At 56.9% G+C, this 21,028-nt stretch overlaps 9 protein-coding genes across 9 annotated transcripts; 3 read left to right on the forward strand and 6 right to left on the reverse strand.

The window, feature by feature from the left end:
- Nucleotides 1-281: 281 nt before the first annotated feature.
- Nucleotides 282-2,665, reverse strand: C8Q71DRAFT_703775 (P-loop containing nucleoside triphosphate hydrolase protein; the record flags this gene model as incomplete). The annotated part of the gene is made up of 4 exons (XM_047920335.1): nt 282-871; nt 957-1,596; nt 1,645-2,280; nt 2,333-2,665. The coding sequence occupies 4 exons, from the start codon at nt 2,663-2,665 to the stop codon at nt 282-284; spliced, it is 2,199 nt and encodes a 732-aa protein (XP_047781019.1).
- Nucleotides 2,666-3,664: 999 nt separating this feature from the next.
- Nucleotides 3,665-4,443, reverse strand: C8Q71DRAFT_504550 (uncharacterized protein). Its single transcript, XM_047919001.1, has 2 exons — nt 3,935-4,443; nt 3,665-3,863 (listed from the first exon to the last, which is right to left on the reverse strand). The coding sequence occupies exons 1-2, from the start codon at nt 4,407-4,409 to the stop codon at nt 3,838-3,840; spliced, it is 501 nt and encodes a 166-aa protein (XP_047781020.1). The 5' UTR covers nt 4,410-4,443; the 3' UTR covers nt 3,665-3,837.
- Nucleotides 4,444-4,970: 527 nt separating this feature from the next.
- On the reverse strand, nt 4,971-8,644 carry C8Q71DRAFT_831605 (uncharacterized protein). Its single transcript, XM_047926374.1, has 3 exons — nt 7,997-8,644; nt 7,670-7,935; nt 4,971-7,622 (listed from the first exon to the last, which is right to left on the reverse strand). The coding sequence occupies exons 1-3, from the start codon at nt 8,462-8,464 to the stop codon at nt 5,270-5,272; spliced, it is 3,087 nt and encodes a 1,028-aa protein (XP_047781021.1). The 5' UTR covers nt 8,465-8,644; the 3' UTR covers nt 4,971-5,269.
- Nucleotides 8,645-9,038: 394 nt separating this feature from the next.
- Nucleotides 9,039-10,475, forward strand: C8Q71DRAFT_504567 (uncharacterized protein). Its single transcript, XM_047919002.1, has one exon. The coding sequence runs from the start codon at nt 9,405-9,407 to the stop codon at nt 10,410-10,412; it is 1,008 nt and encodes a 335-aa protein (XP_047781022.1). The 5' UTR covers nt 9,039-9,404; the 3' UTR covers nt 10,413-10,475.
- Nucleotides 10,476-10,490: 15 nt separating this feature from the next.
- On the reverse strand, nt 10,491-12,322 carry C8Q71DRAFT_748762 (S-adenosyl-L-methionine-dependent methyltransferase). The gene is made up of 12 exons (XM_047923162.1): nt 12,173-12,322; nt 11,936-12,118; nt 11,716-11,884; nt 11,628-11,659; nt 11,479-11,577; nt 11,369-11,415; nt 11,288-11,312; nt 11,074-11,230; nt 10,993-11,021; nt 10,755-10,939; nt 10,640-10,696; nt 10,491-10,579 (listed from the first exon to the last, which is right to left on the reverse strand). Exons 1-12 carry the CDS (start codon nt 12,221-12,223, stop codon nt 10,540-10,542), a joined length of 1,074 nt encoding a protein of 357 aa, XP_047781023.1. The 5' UTR covers nt 12,224-12,322; the 3' UTR covers nt 10,491-10,539.
- Nucleotides 12,323-12,921: 599 nt separating this feature from the next.
- On the reverse strand, nt 12,922-14,118 carry C8Q71DRAFT_504604 (uncharacterized protein). Its single transcript, XM_047919003.1, has one exon. It carries the CDS (start codon nt 13,814-13,816, stop codon nt 13,073-13,075), a length of 744 nt encoding a protein of 247 aa, XP_047781024.1. The 5' UTR covers nt 13,817-14,118; the 3' UTR covers nt 12,922-13,072.
- Nucleotides 14,119-14,472: 354 nt separating this feature from the next.
- Nucleotides 14,473-15,429, reverse strand: C8Q71DRAFT_722248 (uncharacterized protein; the record flags this gene model as incomplete). The annotated part of the gene is made up of 3 exons (XM_047921514.1): nt 14,473-15,014; nt 15,070-15,206; nt 15,263-15,429. The coding sequence occupies 3 exons, from the start codon at nt 15,427-15,429 to the stop codon at nt 14,473-14,475; spliced, it is 846 nt and encodes a 281-aa protein (XP_047781025.1).
- Nucleotides 15,430-16,837: 1,408 nt separating this feature from the next.
- Nucleotides 16,838-18,056, forward strand: C8Q71DRAFT_748773 (uncharacterized protein). The gene has a single exon (XM_047923163.1). The coding sequence runs from the start codon at nt 16,906-16,908 to the stop codon at nt 17,746-17,748; it is 843 nt and encodes a 280-aa protein (XP_047781026.1). The 5' UTR covers nt 16,838-16,905; the 3' UTR covers nt 17,749-18,056.
- A 145-nt stretch (nt 18,057-18,201) lies between these two features.
- Nucleotides 18,202-20,992, forward strand: C8Q71DRAFT_748774 (mitochondrial distribution and morphology protein-domain-containing protein). Its single transcript, XM_047923164.1, has 10 exons — nt 18,202-18,877; nt 18,932-18,984; nt 19,033-19,443; nt 19,496-19,824; nt 19,880-20,295; nt 20,344-20,416; nt 20,475-20,484; nt 20,534-20,562; nt 20,622-20,788; nt 20,848-20,992. Exons 1-10 carry the CDS (start codon nt 18,291-18,293, stop codon nt 20,855-20,857), a joined length of 2,085 nt encoding a protein of 694 aa, XP_047781027.1. The 5' UTR covers nt 18,202-18,290; the 3' UTR covers nt 20,858-20,992.
- Nucleotides 20,993-21,028: the final 36 nt, after the last annotated feature.

A 21,028-nucleotide genomic window follows, 5' to 3' on the forward strand; every position in this document is an offset into this window, starting at 1 on the left:
CCGTCCCAGTTCATCCGCCGAGTGCTACGGATACTAGATCATCAGAACACGGTGCCATTACAAGTGTTGCATCACAATACTAGTAAGGCTTACCGGATGGACCAGCAGATGACAAAGGATGTGGCCGGAACGCTCCAGCATGCTGACTATGCGGTGCACGGCTTGCACTGGCATTGTCGAGCGGCGCTGGCGGCAACACAGGTATGGCGCCGGCGGTGCTTGTCTCTGCGTTGCGACCCGGGCAGTCCTTGTTCCGCACTGTTGTGGCGCAAGGCAGGTTGTCAGACTAGAACGGCAAGAGAATAAAGATAGTACGCACTGTTGTGGCCGGGCTGTCCACACCGACTGCATACATACGTCCGAGCCTTCTTCCGACGCGTGGCTTCTGGTTGAGGAGCATTGTCGGCCAGATCACCAGCCTGAGGTGCTGGCGGCGGTATCGGCTCCGGGTCGGCAGGTTGTGGGTATATACCACGGATTATCTCGAGCACCTTGTCCATGTATCTCTCTGCCCAGTCCTTGGCAGAGACAATCTCGCGTTTGAAGTCTTCCCGTGATGATAGCTTGCCGGCGTGAGCGCAGTCGACGATCCGATCTAGCATGTCGAGTGGGAGGAACAAACTTCCCGCGTAGATGTTGAGCACTGTTGGGCCGTAGATGCTCTCCGTCTCATCGTCCGACCACTTCAGCAGCGCGTTGCGAAGATCGCGCTCCTGTTGACCGAGGTCGTATCGCTTGATGGTCGATTTTCGGAGGCCTCTAGTGGGTCTGGCGCCTGAGACTGCAAGTCCCTCGAACGCGATAGGATGACACAAGTCACAGCATACAATCGATGTTGTTGGGGCGCACCGTAAGCATCCAGTTGGTGAGTCTTCATCGCATTCAAGGTGGTCGAAGGCTGGATGTCAGGCGTGAGAATGAACCGTACAAATCAAGCATGCTGTTATCGGACTCACCGCGCTTGTCATTCGAATAGACCAAAGTGACTGGCCTCCTCCGACAGCCAATATCCCGAACATCCGCATTGATCAGGTCGAGGATGGCTGCCTGGGGCGGTTGGCGGTCCTTGCGTCGTGCTATCGCTCCGCCTACTCGTCCCTCCTCCCGTTCATTGTATATGGAGCGCCGTTCCTCATCAGCTACCGCGCGTGCTTCGGATTCGCGAGCCTCCAAAGCAGGATCACTCTGTATCCCTACAGCGATCGCACTCGCGCCTTCAACGGCATCGTCTGTTCCTTCCGACGAGCAGTCTGAACGGGCAGGCATGGCGTTATCCCGTGAACTCGGCAGAGCTGCGGGCCCGGCGGCAGATGGGTGATCACTGGGACCAGCGTGCGCGCGCCGTTTCTGAGGTGAGTTCTTTTTTGGACCGCTCGCCTTCGCTTCCTTCCTCCGCTTTTCCCTGGCCCTGCGCTTCTCCTTCGCCTCTTCCCTCTTCTTGATCTCCACATCGAAGTATTGCTTCTCTGCTATCAGGATAGCAAATGCGAATTCGCCCGGTCCCCTTGCGGCGCGCCCGAAACGCTGCCACAAGGTGTTCATGCTTGTCGGCACCTTCCACTGTATGATGAGCTGGATCCCAGACAGATCGAGCCCCTTCGAGTACGTCAATAACTGTATATGTAATGGCTATTACTGACTCACCATGCCAAATGCATCTGTGACGCACAGACCATATCTATCACCGCTCTTGAACCTCTCGTATTCATCGACACGGAAGAAGGGGGACATAGAGGCATGAAAGTACTTAATCTTCTCCTGGCGAAGGTGATGGGGAAGGCGACGTCGTAAGTACTTACAAGCAGCCTCAGTTTCTTTGACGCTGTTGCAGAAGACCAGGAACTTTGGCGGCGGTACATCGCCCTCCTGGAAATTGTCCGGTATCAAGAAATCAAGATCTTTGAACGTATGTGCCGCGTGTTGCATCATTTGCACACCAAGTGCAATGTCCGGGCGATCGTTAGAGCGGATGATATGCTCCGTACGATCTTTGCGAAGCTGTAGTAGCTCGGTCACGTCCACAAGGAGAGATGCCGGAAGAGTCGCTGATGCAACATAGAAGGGTACAGTGTTTGGGATCAGGTGACGGAGCATTCCTACATACTTGTATTGTTCTCTGAACGCATTCCACTCCTGTATGCAGTGGCCTTCATCGAAGACGATGTAGAGCAGCCTGGACGTGAACGTAGGCATCTTCCACAATTTCTCGCAGTGGCCGCCCTCTTGCATCAGGATCTCCGGGTTCATGACTATGACACGGTGCTTCACCGCAGCGATGTCCTGAATAATACAAGTCTCGTCAATGCTCAACAAGCTTCAGGCACAGACTCACCATGAACGTCTCATTAGTGGCGTTGCTTCCATCGACGGCTATTGCACCGATCCCAGCCTTACTGAGCAGATCAACATTCTGTTGTCCGAGGAGATTCAGGGGTGTGACTACGATCATGCACTTGTCTTCCTTGTCTTCGAGTGCCATCAGTAGTGGTATCCAGAATGATAATGTCTTCCCTGAGCCTGTTGCTGCAATCCCGACAACATCGTTCTGTCTCTGTCGGATTGCACATGCGATCTTGATCTGGAACAGACACGCTCGTTTGTCGAATTTTGTCGTGACAAGATCCCGAATGCGTTGGATGGGCCAGGTTGCCTCGGATGTTGACATCGAGTGACTGCAGTTAGATCGTACACTCTGAAGATACGACACAAGCTATATTGACTGCCTGACCCAAAATGGAAAGAATACGCATGTGGCGATCACATTGATTTATTGCGGAAAATAAACCCTAGCGTAGGGGTGCACCTGTGGCTGGCCGTCCGACCCATGGTGAAAGCGTTGTTTAGCGCCTGCCCGGGCATGCCTCGGGGACAAGTTTGGCCAGCCGTCCTATAGTGTTCTCCTCGTCACAATCGGCTAAAGAATTTCCGGATCGAGTAAGTGTTGACTTTCTGTGATCAAGCGTCTAATGTCTATATTCGGATGAAGCCTGTAATCCCCTATCGACATGTACGAGCGAGAACACTATGGACGGATGGTATTAGGAGCCTGATAGTATGTGTGCTTTTGGTGTAGCTAGATAATGGGTAGTGCTGGTCTGGACCCTGTGCGGTAGAGCCGGGATGTGCTGAGTAATAGCCGTAATTATTGACAGTCGTTCGCTATCGTATATCGTATTGCATCTTGTATATTGGCGGTCAAAGTGGAATTGAAGCGCGAAGGCAGCATCCAGGTCGGTAATCAGTTTCGTGTTGCGAAAGACATCAACACGCTTATTGCGGTTTTGGGAAGTCATGTCGCGCGGCGCCACACGTGCGTTTTTTGCACGCGGCGACCTCTACCTTCGGACGGCCATTGCTCCTCAACGCCTGCGAGTTTCTGCTTGATTCCTATATATTCTGGTTCTACTCGTCGAGCCCGAGGGCATGGTGCAACTCAATTTCGATTTCAACCAAGTCTCAAAATCGCGGTTTCCGAGCACCACGGCGACTTCGGACTGCAATTGCGAGCGAACGCAACATTGGGTGGGGTCCGCGATGGTACGGAAGGGTGCAGGGGGATGCTACGGAGGGCACAGGGCAGAAAAATTAGAAAGTTACCGTGAGTTCTCGTTGTAGCTCGCGCCGTCGCTGTGCGGCTGCGTGCTTGACAGGTCGCCGACGCAGGTCGGCCACCGCAGCGCAAGGGCGTGAGGCGTACCCGCATGAACGCCCCGATGGGGTGTATAGAAGGCCTACGGAGCGCATACACGCCGTTTCGGGGTACTTCTCCCGCTCCCCGTCGTTGTAGTGCACTCCGCGCTGGTGGTGCCCCCGCCGCTGTGTCATGTACATCCATCCTCAATGTAGAGTGGTACACCGCGTAGCTACAGCAAAATCAATTGATACTGCTGTTCATATTCCTCTGTGATTAACCTGGGTCTGCCTGTTTGCCCACCGAGATGGTATGCAACATCGCCCGTTGCACGATGCCGCGCAAGGCAGCGCTGGACGGTTCGTAAACTGATGTGGAGGTTGTCTGAGATCTCCTGTGGGGATTTCCCCCTCTCATAATGTTGAAACACAACACGCCAGAGGAGATCCTCTGACAGAGGGACCGTGCGGGGCATGGTGGTTTGGGTTGAACTCGACAAGGCGCCTAGCCGGCGATGTACAGTGATGGTGATGTATGTTGACGGCGATGCTGGCCTGAAGGTTGCGGAACAGTAGTATGAAAGGAATATATTACTCTTCAGGAGAATTTGCAAGTAGATACATGCTATATGCCAGTGGATCGAGAATGGATGTACAGGGGCCGAGACGGAGGCACCACCAGCGCGGAGTGCACTACAACGACGGGGAGCGGGAGAAGTACCCCGAAACGGCGTGTATGCGCTCCGTAGGCCTTCTATACACCCCATCGGGGCGTTCATGCGGGTACGCCTCACGCCCTTGCGCTGCGGTGGCCGACCTGCGTCGGCGACCTGTCAAGCACGCAGCCGCACAGCGACGGCGCGAGCTACAACGAGAACTCACGGTAACTTTCTAATTTTTCTGCCCTGTGCCCTCCGTAGCATCCCCCTGCACCCTTCCGTACCATCGCGGACCCCACCCAATGTTGCGTTCGCTCGCAATTGCAGTCCGAAGTCGCCGTGGTGCTCGGAAACCGCGATTTTGAGACTTGGTTGAAATCGAAATTGAGTTGCACCATGCCCTCGGGCTCGACGAGTAGAACCAGAATATATAGGAATCAAGCAGAAACTCGCAGGCGTTGAGGAGCAATGGCCGTCCGAAGGTAGAGGTCGCCGCGTGCAAAAAACGCACGTGTGGCGCCGCGCGACATGACTTCCCAAAACCGCAATAGTACTGACTTATTGAGTGTATACTGTACTTGGCGAACAACGAGCAGACCACGTCTGTTTCATCGTCGGACATAGCAAATGAATTCTCTGTGACTTGTCGAGCTTAGAGCAGACGAGGTCACAATCCGCTTTCGCTGTGATAACGATCTGCATTCGCATTCGGATGCAACTACTATGAAAACATTAGGCTATACTGCCGGTAGTAATTACAGTTTGCTACAGTGCTCGGGTTCCCTGGACAGAGCGTAGGTAAGGATACAGTGTGGGCGTGGTGATAGGTCGTAGAGGGGATAACAGGTCGATAGCCAGATTAAACCGTCAGTGAGCAGTCGTGTCCAGAGGTCCGCAAGGATGTGGGTCGTGAGAAAACAAAGGGGGAGAGAAGACGAGCTACAGCTCGATTATGAACAGTGAAGATCAGCCATGCTCTCTCAAAGAGCCATGGCATAGAACGGGTTCGTCGCGCGCTTCAGCTTGCGCCCGCCCTCCGGCCTGCTGCTCTCGCGCCTGTCCACGAACGGGTCGTCGTCCACGAACGGGTTCGTGATCACCGGCGTCCGGGGCGAGGGCTCGGGTGCCGCGCGGTGCTCGTCGTCGAACGGCGTCACGAACGGGTCGACGGCCATCGACGAGTGCCGCGCGTGGTTCGTCGCCAGCAGCCGCGTCACAGGCGTCGAGGTGTCGGGGTCGAGCGCGGACGGCGGCTGCGCCTGGAGGTACTGCGGCGAGGGCGTGGGCTGCGTCTGCACGTGGAGGCTCGGATGGCGCGGGCCACGGTAGCGCGGCGGCGGCTGGAGCGGCTGGAAGACCTGCGTGGGAGGCGTGGGCGGCGGGCGCACGAACGCGTGGTGCAGGGGGATGGGGGCGATGTGGATGACGGCCTGCGCTTCGGACGCGGGACCGGGACCGGGCGGAGTGATGACTACCGCGTGCTGCGACTTGCGCTTCAGGTAGGGGTTGCTCGGCAGGCCAACACGGCTCGTCGGGAGGATTTTCGTCATCCAGGGAAGCTTTGGCGGTGGGCCGGGCGAGACAGACCATGCCGACGTCGGGCGGGCGTCGTTCTCCCGTGCGAGAGTGGTGTGGTCGGACTCGGCAGCGGACGCGGAGGAGACGTTGATGGTGAGCGGAGGACGGGTGCGCTCGCGGGTCAACGGCTTCTCTTCCGCGGGCTCGTCCGCCGAGTCGGTCTGTGCATTCCCAGAACGTTTCGTGCTGAACCATCGCGTGAACCGGGTGTTGTTCTGCTCTGGCCTGGCTTCGTCATGCATCGCAAGGACAGCAGTCTTCTCCTCGTCTTTACCTGCATTCTCCCGGGCAATCGTTCGCTTGCCCAAGGTTAAGAACCGCGTAGGAGCAGTGAGCCACAGCGTGAAACGACCAGGCTGGCCTCCCGAGGATGACTCGTGATCGAGGAAGTTGCCCGGGGGAGCCTCCCCGGCACTCTTCTTTTCGTCCATGACCACCGCAGAGTCGCGCATCTCAGGGTCCGTATGCTGAGCGCCACCAGGGTCCATGTCACGGAAGGGTACAATCAGGCCCTCGACACCACGGCGCTGCTCCCGCTCCCACTTGCGCCGCTTGTGGGCCTCGACCCAGCGCTTGCCATACGAGTGCCAGAAGATGATCACGAGCGCCATGAGGACGACGAAAGCCCAAAGGCCCATGAACACGGCGAACATGATGCGCTCCCCCTTGAGTGACTTGATGTACGCGTCGACGATGTCGCCGACGATGCCCTGGCTGTTCCCGTTGCCCGAGCCGACGGCGGCCTCCGCGACGGGCTGGGTGATCTCGCTGATGTCGCTCTGCGAGAGGACGAGCACGCTCTGGTTCACCGTCGGGAGCGTGACGTTGAGGTTGTTGTGGAGGAACGTGAGCGCCTCCTCGAGGTCCTCGACTTTGGAGCCGATGAAGCACTTGATGAACTCGTCGACGGGGCTCTGCATGACCGTCCCGTTGAACACGCTGTTAACCGCGTTCTGCAGGTCGGTGTAGAACGCGTTGATCGTGTTGTTCAGCGTCACGGTCGAGTTGTCGATCCAGCCGATGAGCCCGCCGCTGATTGACGACTGCGCGGTCGCGACACGCGTGTTGATGGAGTCTGCGTAGGCTGCGCTCTGGTTGTACATGCTCCCGTTGATGGACGTGCCGATGAGGGTTACGGTGTTTGACACACTTGCGGACACCTGGTCACCGAACTTGTCCGCGATCGGGCGGACGGCGATCAGCTGGATCTCGACAGAGAGCAGGCCGAAGAACCCGATGAGGAAGCATGCGAGGGCTGGGGGATGGAAGACGTAGTGCATGAACCAGCGCAGGTTGACATACTGCGAAGGCGAGAGGCGGAAGAGACGCGCGATTGCGTTGGCGATCTTCATGAGGTGCGGATGCTGCGAATCTGCGGAGAGCACGAGCAGATTGTGGTCGCTCATGTCCACCAGGGGTGTGCCAAACTTCGAGACGCCGCCATGGTACGCTGTAGGGTCGGAGGTCCACGCATCGCGGGTGTATTGCAGGTGGTTCTTCAAGCATCGCCACTTGTACCACTCGAACAAGCAGTTCGCGCCGACCAAAAGTAGAGCGAGGACGATGAGAATGATGATTCCGATGTGCGCCACCTTGACAAGGTCCGTGCCGACGTCGTCCACCCAGGATGTGTCCATGTCGTCGCAGAAGCTGAGCGCATTCTGCTGCGGTACGGGGAGTACGGCGCGGTCAAAAGTGAGATTGGCGAAGGTAACATTGATCTCCTTCTTGACGAGCTCGAATGGTGTGTCGATGCTGGTGGGCTGTCAGACGTATTCGCGCCAGGGAATGTATGCACTTACAGGTCATCAAGCTCGCTCTTGAGCGTGGACAAGGTAGGAAGGGAGTCATTAAGCTTCACGAGAGCCTCTTCAAAGTCGTTGGGAAGTGTGACGTTCTGCAGGGAGGACAGCGCCGGGATGCTGAGCTGCGGGGCGGTAATCGTACCGAACACCTTCAAGCCATTGACCTTGTTCACGATAGCCTGTATAGCGCTGTTCACGCCGCCAACGTCACTCTGGATCGACGAGCGTATTGAGCTGAAGGTGCTGGATAGAAATGAATTGATCTATGCGTGGCGCAGGTAGCTTGTGAGACTGCTGGTCAGAGCAATGCAACCAACGACTCACCTCATTAACCGCATCGATTAAGAGAGACAGCGCGCCACGCACAACCAGCTCGAGGAAGCACAGAAACGTGGAACGATACATGTCGACGATGAAATTGATGATCGCCTCCATAACGGTTAGGGTGAGCACTAGTGCCTCGCGTGCAGCGTTCATGGTATCGTTCACAGCGTCCGCGATGCCGTTATTGGTCATGACAGCGAGGTACCGGGGCATGCTCGCCGCAGATGTGGCGGCCTTCTGTGCAGCCTGGCATGCGGCGAGGAGGTCTGACTTCGCACTGGCAGCGCTCGACTGCGCCGAGTCGGCAGAAAGCTGGAGACGGAATGCGACGAAGAGCAGAGAGAGGATGGGGTAGGCAAGCCATGTCAGAGAGAGAAGGTGTGGGAGCTCAAGGTATGGTTGGAGGCCAGTGGGCGAACGAGCGTCGTAAACGGGCGGAGGAGCGTTCCAGGCGTGAGTGGCGGACATGGGTGCCAGAGAGTCGACCGGCGACAGCGAGAGGGTGAGTCTATGGGTCGTCGACAGCGCGAGAGGGGAGAAGAAGCCTCGAAAGGCGGGCAGGCATTGCGGAGGCCAGGGTGGACTATTTGAGGAGGGCCCATTGTGTGGGCAGCAGCGCAGGCCATTGTTCTTGCCCGCGAAGAAAACAATAGCTGCCCCTTGGCGCCCGCCACACACGCGACGCGACGCGACCCACGTGATCCCGCGCTGCACATTGTCTCCGCTGCACGACCGTCGACCACGCCCACCGTACACCAGAACGGGGATGTCTTGTACTGCTTGCCGCAGACGGCGGCCTGTCGCTGAACTCCGGCTCAAAGGGAAACCTACTTACAGCTCTCGACATCGAGAAACAGCGCCACGTCGTTGCTGTCATCCGCTTTCAATATTTGCTCCCACCCATGATCCGGATTCCGTATGCGAGGCTCCTCAAGGCCATCCACAATAACAACACAGCCGCTGTACGCTTTGATGTACGCTGCAACAATGCTTAAACTGACGCGCCGCCATCACACGGTCTGTTGAATCACAACGTCGCTGGTCGCTGCTCACTGGCTAAAATAGCTGGTACCATACATAGCGAATCCCATATTGTGCGTGGTAGACTCAGAGTAGATTGGCCACCGGCCTCTCCAGTGTTGTCCATACGGTCAAAGGTAGGTAACGCGTATCAGTCATGATTGCAGGGCCCGAGTTGTCAGCCTCGACCGCGTTCCTGAGGGAGTGTTCTTGCCAGCCTCCGGCTGACATTCTCTGGTATAAAGCTTGTGAGCCGGCAAGCAACCCTTTTCTTCAATACTGCCATACTCTCGTCGGTGACTTCCTTCAACGACCAAGCTCAAGCAACGGATACTTCAAGCACACCGCCGGGCCTTCCACATCGTATTGACTGACCCCCAGGTTAAGCATGATCGTCAAGTCCGTGATCATCTGTCTCTCGCTTGCAGCAGCCCTTCCTGCCTCTGCGGCTCCCGCCCCTTTGGCGACGTCGACGGTCATTCGGATCCCCGAACTCGTCACCCTGACCGTCGGCTTCGTCGCGCCCACCGAGATTCGCAATCTCGCGCCTGCGCCCACGTCCGGGCCCTCCGGCCACCGCGGCACAAACGCGGACAGCGATGTCCCCGGGATCTCCGCCGTCGACAAGCACGTCCCGGGCCTCTCGAACATGGAGAGCCCCGCCGCGCTCCCCGTCGACATGTCGAGCTTCTTCCGGCGGCAGATCCGCATCAACAACTACGACCCGACGAATAACAGCATGACCGAGCCCCTGTTCGGTGGCGCGCCGCAGCTCCTCGTGCGGCGCAACAAGAAGGCACAGGCGATGAAGGCAGCCCAGATGAAGACCGCCCAGGCCGCCGCGCAGCCCTCCAGTGCACCGGCGGGTGGGCCGTTGGGCGCAGCCACGCCTATGCAAGCGGTATCCGGTGGCATACAGGGACTTGGAGCGACACGGATGGAGGGGTCAGACGTCTTTCATGAGGCACTCGGCGCGGCCTCCGACCCAATGGACGCACTGCAGGACACCCAATCCTCCGCTTCAGCCACGTCTTCCGCGGCCAAACCGACCTACAGCAAATCCATGGACACGGAGCCCCTTCCCATTGGCCCTGGCTACACCACCGACACGATGGACACTGCCCCAGAGCAGCCCCCAACGAAACAGAAGTCGAAGCGACATTCATTTATGATGGACCTCAACGCGCTGCTTCCGGAGGCGCCGAGTACGACGGTTAACAACCTCGCGACTCCGAGCCCGGTGCAGGCGTGGCAGAACGACGCCCTGTTCGAGCTGGACAGCAACCGCAGGCCAGACCCGACGCTCCCATTGACGTCGCAGAACGTGACGAGTGCTGCGACGAATGTGACGGGGGCCGCGCAAGGCGTCACGGGGAACGTCACCAAGTCGACCTGAGGGTGCTTACCTGGATACCGCACGCTGTATCATTGTGATGAATATCATGAACTTTAGCTTTCTTTCAATTGAAGAGGGCAGCAATTCCCTGTGCATATCTCACGTTCGTCGACTCCGTGGTATATCTTCATACCCGCTTTTTGAACAGGTAGTGGCCTACCCCGTACCTGATGCAGGACGACATGAGCAAGAACTGAGCCAACATGCATAACTCGTCGTGGACTGACTCTTCTCCACCTCTCATAGCGAACAGCTCCGCGCAGGCCATATAGAATACACGAAAACTATCCGTATCGCAGGCGATGAGGCTGGCTCAGCCTTCACTGCAAATCCGTTACTTACCGATAAAACACCTTGCGTCCTTCCTCCGCACCGACGCCCTTTTCTGAGGCATCGCGCTCGAGGTATCGGATGGCTGTGGCAGCGTTTGCGTCTTGTCGCACAAGCCAGTCCTCACAAGTGCGAGCGTAGTGTCGACCATTGACGTACCAGCTGCGCAGGAGCGTGACGTCGTCCTGGAAGTACAACTGTTCCCCCGAGTCAGAGATTGTTTGACGCTGACGGTAGGAAGTGTACTTACCAGGAGGTCGTGCGAAGGCATCGTCCCACCTATTACAGATGGTCAACATGGTATACGCGGGTCAAGCGGCGCAGAGCAAACCTGAGAAGAAATGTGTCGCCATCCAGCCGTCATCCCCAGCGAAGTGGTATGGCATAGAGCGATGACAGAAGATGTGCACGAAGAGCAGGCCTTCCGGGCGCATCCAGGACGTGATCTTGCTGAGAAGCGTCTTGTAGTTCTTCATGTGCTCGAACATCTAATTAACGACTTCAGCCGACTGGACGAGCAACAGGGTCGACGCCCAGGTCCTTACCTCGATGGAAAGGATGCGATCGAACCTGCAAGTGAGCCAGTCAAGTGCATATATGCGCGTAGACACATGGGTCGTACTCACTGGTTTCCCTCGCTGAAGTCAAAGTCATTGATGTCAGCTGTGACGATCTGGAATATTTTCCCGGAGTCTCTGTGTGTGATTCAAGCAACAAATCAGATCTAGGTACACACGTTGATGTTGTGCAACCCTCGCCACCTTGCGGCGGATTCGATGTACTCTTTCTGAGTACGTGAGTTCGACAGGCCGGTGATTTTCGATCCTGGGTACTTCTATAAAAGTGGTCGTTCAGTGTCGTGTAGGTGCGTATCGCAATGCTTACCTGAGCGAGATACAACGCCAGGCTTCCCCAACCTAGATGCGTGTCGTCAGCTGAACCGATACATCCGCTCATCCAGTCGTATGTGTACCACAGCCGAGATCGAGTAACTCCATTCCATCCTCCAGCTGCGCTTTCACACAATAGCTCTCAAGCATCAGCACTTCCGCTTCTTCTAAAGATTCCTTGCCCGTTGGGTATAGACAGCTGGAATACTTGGCGTATGGTCCTAGGCAGGACAGAATGAAGTTCGTGGGCACCTGAGTACACAGTGAGCATAAGCCCTGAGAACCGATGCATTCGTGGCATACCTCGTAGTGCTGTTCGTTGGCCTTCTTTGTCAGGTCGGCAATGCTATCTCTCGCGCGGACCTCTTCAATCCAGCGCATTTTCGCAGAATAGTTCGTTTCGAAGGACCCATGGTCGATTTCACGTATCCTCTGGCTGCATAACCAGCGTATAGCGAGGCGGATCAAGATATCAGGAACCAAGCCCTATGGATGATGGACTTTACATTCAGCGTTCGCGGACGATGCACGGCTACGTACCTTGTCTAACAGAGCATAGCCGACGCGGAGGATCCTCAGTTCGAAGGCCATGGTGGTCGAGCGGCAGGAGGGCACCCGTTGAAAATCTGGCGAAGAGGCGCATATCTGCGGTGAAGGACGCGTGCATGTGGAAGACGCGCTCAAGTGCTGTCAATGGAGGATCCTCTTCAGAACTTGTTCAGCCTTTCCAGTGTCGGCCTTGACACGATCACGTGACACATTGGGGACGCGTCCGATCGCGTCGCAGGGACCCTGAGCCAACCCCAAGCTTTTCCCCACTATTTTGACGCACCCGATGTGAGCGCCCGTTGGAAGCATACCATATAATTGTATCATACTACTGACCTCCCCCAGGCGTTCAAACGTTCAAACGTCTCCAAGGCTTCCCCACCTTTCCCCCGTTTTCCCCTTGTACTTTCATAGCGCTACTGTAGTCTCGATTGGTCTTTCCAGTCTGTCGAGTACACACTCCCGTCTACCGTGACGTTACGTCCAGTCATAGAAAACACCCGTCGGTATAACAACCGTCTAGCAGTCGTCCTGGTGTGAGAAGCACAGAAAGAGACGGGGCCGGAGGGCTTGGGGATGATAGGCATCATGCTCCTGTATATACTATTGTACGTACCGCACTGCCGCGAGTTCCGATGACTGGCCTAAGAGTTCTTGCACGCGTCATTCGATCGACAGAGGCCCGTTGGTTTCAAGCTTCCGTTGCCAATCTACAAATCCAATGGACGTACTATTTGAGGCTAAGGCTACATACTAGTGATACAACCATTGTCCCCGTGCAAGGGCAGTAACTGCACTACAACACCGCGTCCGGTGCTGGAGTGCAGTCCCTGTCCTAGGAGACTACTACTCGTACAGTATGATACAGTAGGAACCGGACACAAAGAAACATCAGAGGACAAGACACAAGAGGGAGACACGATACAAATCTAACCGGAATCGGAAGAGGCCGTTTCGAATTTGAGGACCAGGAGACCGGGGCATGAGGCGAGACAAGACGAAGGCCGACAATGGAAGCCGGGAGCGGTAGAGACTACCAAGGAGGCACAGACGAGGCCATTGTGAGAAGGGACGACGTGAGTAAGTTGGTTGGAAGTCCAATGAGCGGGCGGAAGACGAGGAAGCCTCCGAATGCGACGATGATGCGAAGGGACTGGCGGAGTAGCGCGGAGGGCGACGAAGACTGGCGATGTAGCACGTGACGGGGAGCGCATGACGGGCTGGACAGCGGAGACGCGGACGAGGACAGGTCAATGCGAGCTGAAAGACGTTGAAGGATAGAGCGCGTGATGATGAAAGCATGCGGCGAGGGATGAGATGAGCACAACGAGATGACAGTGAACGCGGATTGGGGTGCGACAGGCGACGAGAGCGATGAGAGCGGACAAGGATGATGCGAGCTGTACGGGATAGCGCACAAGGAATCTGGGAGGGCACGAGGCGGGAGGAGACGAGGCGAGGCGTTTGCGAGGTGGCATGCGAAGGTGAGACGGGACCAGGCAAGGGAAGACTAACGCGAGAGACAAGCCACATAGGCGTGTCCACGCAGGGGTGGATGTGACTTGCAGTTGAGGCGAATGGAGGGCCGGGTGCGTAAGAGGACGGGAACGAGAGGGCTAGGTGATTTTGGGTCATTGGCTCGAGAGGCGAGTGGTGATCGGATTAAGACGAGGCTAAGAGACTTGGGCCGGAGTGGTAGTTCCGTGAGTCTTGCGCATATGTTGATCGAGAAGAGGCGTTGGCGACATGATGAAGGGCGCAGGTCGACGTTGCGCGATAAGGTCCGAGGAGAAGCGAGAGATGACGAGATGAGAATCGAGGAAGAGAGACCAGGCGAGGACAAATCGAGGGTGGGAACAGGCGAGGATCGAGATGGAGACCGAGGCGAGGCGAGAGGTGAAGTAAACCGAGACGAGTGAGCCACATAACGAGGAAGAAGTCGTAGACTGGGGAGATAGGATGTAGGGCGCGCCGAGGTCTGCGTAGCGAGTCTGCTGTCTGTTAGCAACGGCTGTGCACGAGCCGGCACCAACAAGATCGCACTGGTCAGGGAAGACCACCAGGATCAGCCCGGTGCCAGTGCGTCAGCGAGGAGTCACCAGCGGACCGTGTGCGCGAGTGTTGTTGGATGCTATGTCGACCAGTGTCGACGGACCAGACCAAAACCGAAGGAGATGGTGGTTACACCGAGACGTCGCGGACCGCCTCCAGGACGGACCTGAGCCTTGCTTGTCAGTGACAAGGAAGCTAAGAATAAGTGGATACGTACAAGCAAGATCTGATGAACCACGTCATCTCCTGTTGTGCAACCGACGAAACTCGCGTTGGCGGCGAGCAATGATCATACGGCGAAGGGCGTTCCTGCAGCTCCGGCAGGCAGCCAGAACGTGCCGCGGCACAGGAAACAGTGTCAGGAGCGTGTCCCAGAGGATGACGACCAACGTTGAGGCCCGCATGGCCCAGATGAGGCAGAAGTGGAAATGCCCGGCATACGGGTACTCTCCTTTGCTCAAGCAGAGCTTCCGGAACGATATGAGGGGAAATCTATAACGCCACAACGGCGGTACGACATCGCCTTCAGATGCCGCGGAACGGAGTGCGTTGTTCCAGATGAGGCTGTGTTCATAAACTTCGAATCGAGTAGTGTATAAGTCGCCAAAGTAGGTGACGGAGTCAGGCTGCGTTGCCTTGGCTTTGAACCCTCGGATGGTAGGCACCTCGGGGATCACCCAGTTAAGCTCGGGTACGTCGACCGCTGGAGCCGCAGACATGGGCACACTGCTGGTGTTGGGAACTGCAGAACCGTCGATCGCGGTAGGAAGGGCGTCGGACTCTGCTCAGGGTGTAGTTGAGTCGCAGTGTGGTGGAGATAGAAATGTCGAACATACCAGAGGGGCTCATCGCGGCCGACAGGCTCATCTCCGACTCCCTTGAACGCAGCGGCAACACCGCATCCTCCACATGAATCCCCCAGAGAGAAAGTTGAATGAACTCCGGCAGTATTGGCTCGTCCGGCGGAAGAGGGCTAGAGTGAAGCATCGTCAGCTCCCATGCAAATCCAGCGGGAATACATTCACGTACATAAGAGTAGCTGACAGGATGCAGGAGACTACCATGATCAACGGGCCGCGCCCAATTGTCGGGCTGTTGATGTACTGCGAGTACCACGAAGCCGAGGCGCCGGCAGTGAGGATCAGGATGCTCCTGAGGGCGGCGATGCCCTTCAGGAGATAGAGCGTGACAAGCATGGCTTGTGTGACTGGTAGGCGAGAGGGTGAGGGTGCGAGAGGGATGCGAGAAACTGAGAAGTGAGCGGGGACGATGGGTGAGGACGAGTGGGCGAGCACAGGCTTTATATAGCCCTCGACACACCACACACGTGAGTCACGACTTGTTGAATCACATTCAACAAGCCTGCACGTGCGGGGCGCGTCGGGGCGCATCGACGCGTCGCGCGCGATCCGCCGCCGAGTCGTTCCCCGCGTGCCGACTGGCCGGCATGCGCATCGTCGCCGCTGCCGCCCACACCAGCAGCAGCCTTGCCTCCAAGTTTGGGTTCGTTGGAGGTCTTGGGACCTATGCGTTTGAGTGTAAGTCATTAGCCTCAGTGGGATGGTAGTACACACTACCACGACACTACGGAGCAGTGATTGGGCTGTGACAAGTTCTTTCACATTGACGGGACGTGGTGACAGCAAATGTAAGGAATGCGTACCTGGTTCGTCTCTTCAGAGACCTTCCCCTCGCCCCCTTCCCTCCGCCTACTTAGGACACCCTTCAGGCCCCAGGCCTTCCTTCCTCCCTGCTTGGTGACAGCCTTCAGGCCTATGTTTATACTTGCCTGTGCAGCTCTTGGTGCCTTAACAGGGCGGTATGGCCCCTGGCTCGTTGGCATAGGCCGCCGCCACCTCGCAGTAGCCTTGCGAGGGGCTCAGTACGTAGTACCTCCGCGGGCCTTCAGATCCATTTCACAGTTCCTAATTCATCGGTGAGTGGTGCACTAAATCAACTGAGCCATTGCTTAATGTAGAACCCACAGTATACCCGAGTTGCCTCCTCCGTCGTCTGAGCTTGACACCAGTTCTTCCTCGTCCAGTACCCTACCACCGCCTCAGACCAACGTAGCACCCCTCTCGCCTGGCTCACTCGAAACCGACGCAGCGCCCCACTCACTCACCGAAGCCGGCTCACTCGAGGCGGCCGCCGAATGCGAGGACCATCATGGAGTTGCACTGCGGTCCGAGGCAGACGTGATCCGATCCATCTCGTCCACGGACCCACCGGGCTTCGTAGAGCCAGCTGCGTTCTCAATACTGGAACATCTGCAGCAGGTGCAGTTCACCTGCCCTCGACCACCGACGAACATGGATCCGGTGTTACCCGACAATGATAGCCAGACCCATGGGCGAGGTACCGTTCTGACCCAAGGCCAGTCAAACCTACTGGCAGCGGTCTCGATATGCATGTATGTTTCCCTTCGCTACCTTGCCCGTCAGCGGATGAGAACCAACCGCCGGAACGAACCACGACGGGGAATCATTCACGCCGGCCAGCAGCCTCCGAGGGTAGATCCACCGGAGGAGCCACGACTTCCGGCCCAAATCCCGCGTGTCAACGTCTGGGATGCAACCCGTGAAGTCCCCGACGCGCCCACACCACCTCTCGAGATCCCTGCGCAGGTCCCTGCCCATGACGAGGCTGAAAATGGCGACGCCGCACAGATCATGTCTGATGCGCCTGGGGGCGACGTTTCCCCGGGTCCAACTGCAGTTCCGCAAGTTGCTCCGGTTGCGAGCACGTCTGCTTACCCGCAGGAACGTCACGAGCAGCTGGGCTTGTCAGACGGCCATTGGGTCACGCCCCGCGCCGAACTTGGAAGCTTCGATGTGAGGGTCGAACCGTTCCCTCGTGTGGCGGACACCTCCAACCCTTCGCCAACTCAGGTCGGACCTACCCACGCTGGAGACGCAAGCACCCCTCAGCCCAACGGCGACGCAACGCAGACTACACCTGACGCGCCTCGTCGTAACGTTTCCCCCGGTCTGGCCCCAGTGCCTCAGGTTCCTCCAGCCGCCAGCGTGGCCACAGCCAACAGTTCGACTGTGACAACCGATGGCGTTCCGCGATTCCTACTCCCAGATGTACGCGTGACTGTAGGACCGCCCCTCGTCGCACCACACGAACTCGTTGACGCCATCTTGAGACTGGCATCATCAGACCCCCTCGCATACGAAACCATCGTCGGCATAACGCAGACTTTCACGGCGATGGCGCCGGTCACACCTGGCACTAGCAATCTGCTCAGTATTCTCTCGTCGACGCAGAGCGTGATGGACCAACCTCACGTAGGAACGACGATCTCCAGCCACTCTACTGTATCATCGCCTGCGGCCCCAGAGTCGGCAAGTCGCATTGACGTTGTTCAGGGCGACGTGGCTGCCGACGCGACGGCGCCTGGCCCAGTTCCCCTGAATGGTGTAGCTTCCGAGGCAAAGCGGGCGGCGCAGTACAACAGATGGGTCGACTCGGAAGGTCGCCCCATTGCTGGACCTTCGCGTCTTGGCTGAGATGTTTCCTATCCCCTTTAGAAGTCAAGCTCCCGCATGCACAATTGCGGATCCGGTTCGAGTATTACCACTGCCGCACTGGCAGCAATTCGTAGCGTGTCGTCCACTTGGTATTGTCCTAGATCAGTTGTTTAGTAGCATCCGATGAGCATCCGTATATCGACGTGTAGTTACCAGATTTACTTGGTTTTAGCTGTCATTCCTATGCCACGAATGTGATAGAGCGATACATTTCCCTTGGATACGCACACTGGAGTGCCATATTGACACTGAGGTTCAGGTCGTAGCGCCATGCAGTTATTGAACATGCCGAAGGTACAAGTTTTTAGAGGCCCTAGCCATTCGTCCGTAACAGGCCGTGGGCTCGCAACAGACGCAGGTTGAAGAAGACATGCGCGGGTGGCGGAGGTCCTGGACGCGCGACGCGTTGAGACGGCGTGACCGTTTTGCCGCCGTCGCTCTCCAAAGATACCCGTCCAAGGCCTCACACGAGCACCTCTTGCTCTTGCTCCTCGTCCTCCTCTTCTGCGCCGACTGGGCCAATGTCTGTCACGCAACGATGCCGGTCTGCTCTTCTTCATCACTCTAGTCGCGCACATACCGCTGCAGCGGTCGACCGCTACAGCACTATACATGCCTTTTTCTCGCGACAACAAATTGTTGCTAGGACGGCCGCTGCTCAGCACCGTCAATATGCGCATCTGCACTGCCGTATTCGGTTGGATTCCCAGTACTCGGAGGCACATCTTCACGTCCGACATTTCTCGTGGACAATTACCCGGAGAGCGGAGCAGTCGGGCAAGGGAGTTAACGAGGCGACAGAGCAGAGGCGGGGAACCGCGGGAGCTGGAGTATCATCCTCGTCCGAACCTGGTGCCAAGGTGGAACCGCCAAATCCTCATCAGTATGACAACTATCCGCCATTCTTCCGGCGAATTGCACTTTCACTCCCCAATCATCGACCAACGCGCGAGGACTTCCTCAACGCCGCAAATGGTTTCTGGCAGCGCGCGAGGATACGCTTCCGATGGCTTACCATCAGGTCCTTTCGCAAGTATAATGCCGACGACATCTCCGCGTTCGTAACCTGGTTTGTCATGAGCCAAACCATATGGCTATTTATCGGAACGTGAGTTCAATCCCTGTTCTTGATTGTATTCGTCTCAGCGTAGTGCCCTTCAAGAACTACATTCTTTTCAGTAGTCTTTGCGACTATCAACAGTCTCAGGTTGCAAGGTTCGTAGGAGCGTACACCGATCCCAAGCTTCACTGATTCATTTGCAGAATATGTCGCACGAGCAATCAGCGACTACCTCACGTCGGAGACAGGAATTACCATCATCTTCGAGTCTGCTATTGTTCCCAAATGGAAGGACTCTCGTATCTCGTTCAAAAACGTATACGTTATCCGCGGTCCTCACGGCCCCGAGATAGCCAGACAGAGGAAGTCTGCCATGTCCACTGCCGGACATAAAGTCGCGGTAGGCTATGATGTCAGCAACCATCCTTCATTCCATGTTGCGGGGGACGAAGATGAAGACGAAGGTGTACACGTCTACGCAGACGAGGATGTCAATTACACTATGTTCGACCTCAGTGTGGACTCGATTGACGTCACCTTGTCGTTTGCGCGTTGGTGGCAAGGTAAGGGCCTGGTCGTTGACGCCGTCATGAAAGGCGTGCGAGGTGTACTCGGTAGGGTTCCCTCTGTCATTTATACGCATTTCATCTTATACAACCAAAACAGACCGTCGTTCAGTCCACTGGGACCCGGATCATCCACTGGATCCTGCCCTCTTCAGGCATGAAGCACGCCCAGGAGACTTCGAGCTTGAATCGCTTCAAGTAGAGGACGTCCTCCTCACCGTATACCAGCCAGGCAACTTCCGTCCGTTCACTGCGTCCATCTTCCGCGCCGATATCCGTACTTTCCGGAAGCAGTGGCTATTCTACGACTTCCTTGCAGCGGAGAACGTTGTAGGGCAGTACGACAACTGTCTGTTCAGCCTGCACCGTCCCCAGAGCATTGGGCGTACCACGGAGCAAGACCTGCAAGACGGGCAATGGGCTCGTATGGTGGGTCACAAGAGTCATTCTCCATGCAAGTCGGTAATCTGACCACCAAGCACAGTCACGATTCAGGATGGACGGCCTCAACGTCGACCACATGCAAGCCATGACGACGCAAGACGGTCCCTTCTCCTGGATCACCTCCGGCAAAGTCGATGCTGTGCTCGACATCAAGTTCCCGCGGGGGCCCACGGAGGAGCTGCCCATCAATGCGTTCCTCGGCGAGCTCGCGGACGCGATCACCACCGCCGCGTCGTCCGTCACGGCGGAGCGCATCCCCGGTCAGCGCGAGCTCGCCAAGCCCCCGCTGAGCGCGCCGTCGGACCGGGAGCAGGTCGCGGGGAACTCGGACGTGCCCCAGGTAGTGATCGATATTGACCTGCGGTTCAGAGACCTGAAGGCGGCGGTGCCGATCTTTACGAACGAGCTGAGTTATTCGAACAATGCGCTTGTGCGGCCGATTGTCGCGTTCATGAAGTGAGTGCGCTCTTCTCTTGTGTGGTGTATCGTAATGACGGTATCCAGCGCGAACCGCACCTTGGTCCCTATTCGCTGCAGGGTCGTGAAGCCTCTCGGCGACTTTGAGGGCTCGTGGACGGTCAGTGCTCTTACAAAATGAACTCTATGGTCATGATACTGATGACACCTATCAACAGCCCTGGGAGAGTACGTATCTGACTTCGCGACGGTGGAACACTTCTAACAAGCTCTTCAGCTGGCTTGATGGATATCATTTCACTCAAGGTTGGCACTAGTCCTTGCTGCTGAGAGATTGCGAGTGCTGAAGCCATTTGCACCCACAGGTGTACGAGGCGATGGCGTACCACGTCAGCCAAGCGAACTTTAACCGCCGCCTCAAGGTCGTCAGCGCGTGGAGCCTCCAGATGACCGCCAGCGCGATGATCTCCGCCCTACGGACGCTCATCGACCCCGTCGCGACGCATCTGCGCGACTTGTACGAACAGGGAGGGTACGATGCGCTCTTTGTACCGCCGGACGGGCCATTGATTGCTTGAGCGTGTACTTTAGGTACCGCTGAATGAGGAGGGGCGTGGACAAAAGTATGCTACGGGTTTGTAATGTTCACGACACTTACGACAATGATGATGAACACATGCTACTCTGCTGTCCGCTGGTCGTCGGTCGTCGATGTCGATGTCGAGTTGAGGTAAACTAAAGATGCATAGCACATTCTACGAGGATACAGAAG

Source organism: Rhodofomes roseus (assembly GCF_022264815.1).
Source record: "Rhodofomes roseus strain CIRM-BRFM 1785 chromosome Unknown C8Q71scaffold_6, whole genome shotgun sequence".
Classification (NCBI taxonomy): domain Eukaryota; kingdom Fungi; phylum Basidiomycota; class Agaricomycetes; order Polyporales; family Fomitopsidaceae; genus Rhodofomes; species Rhodofomes roseus.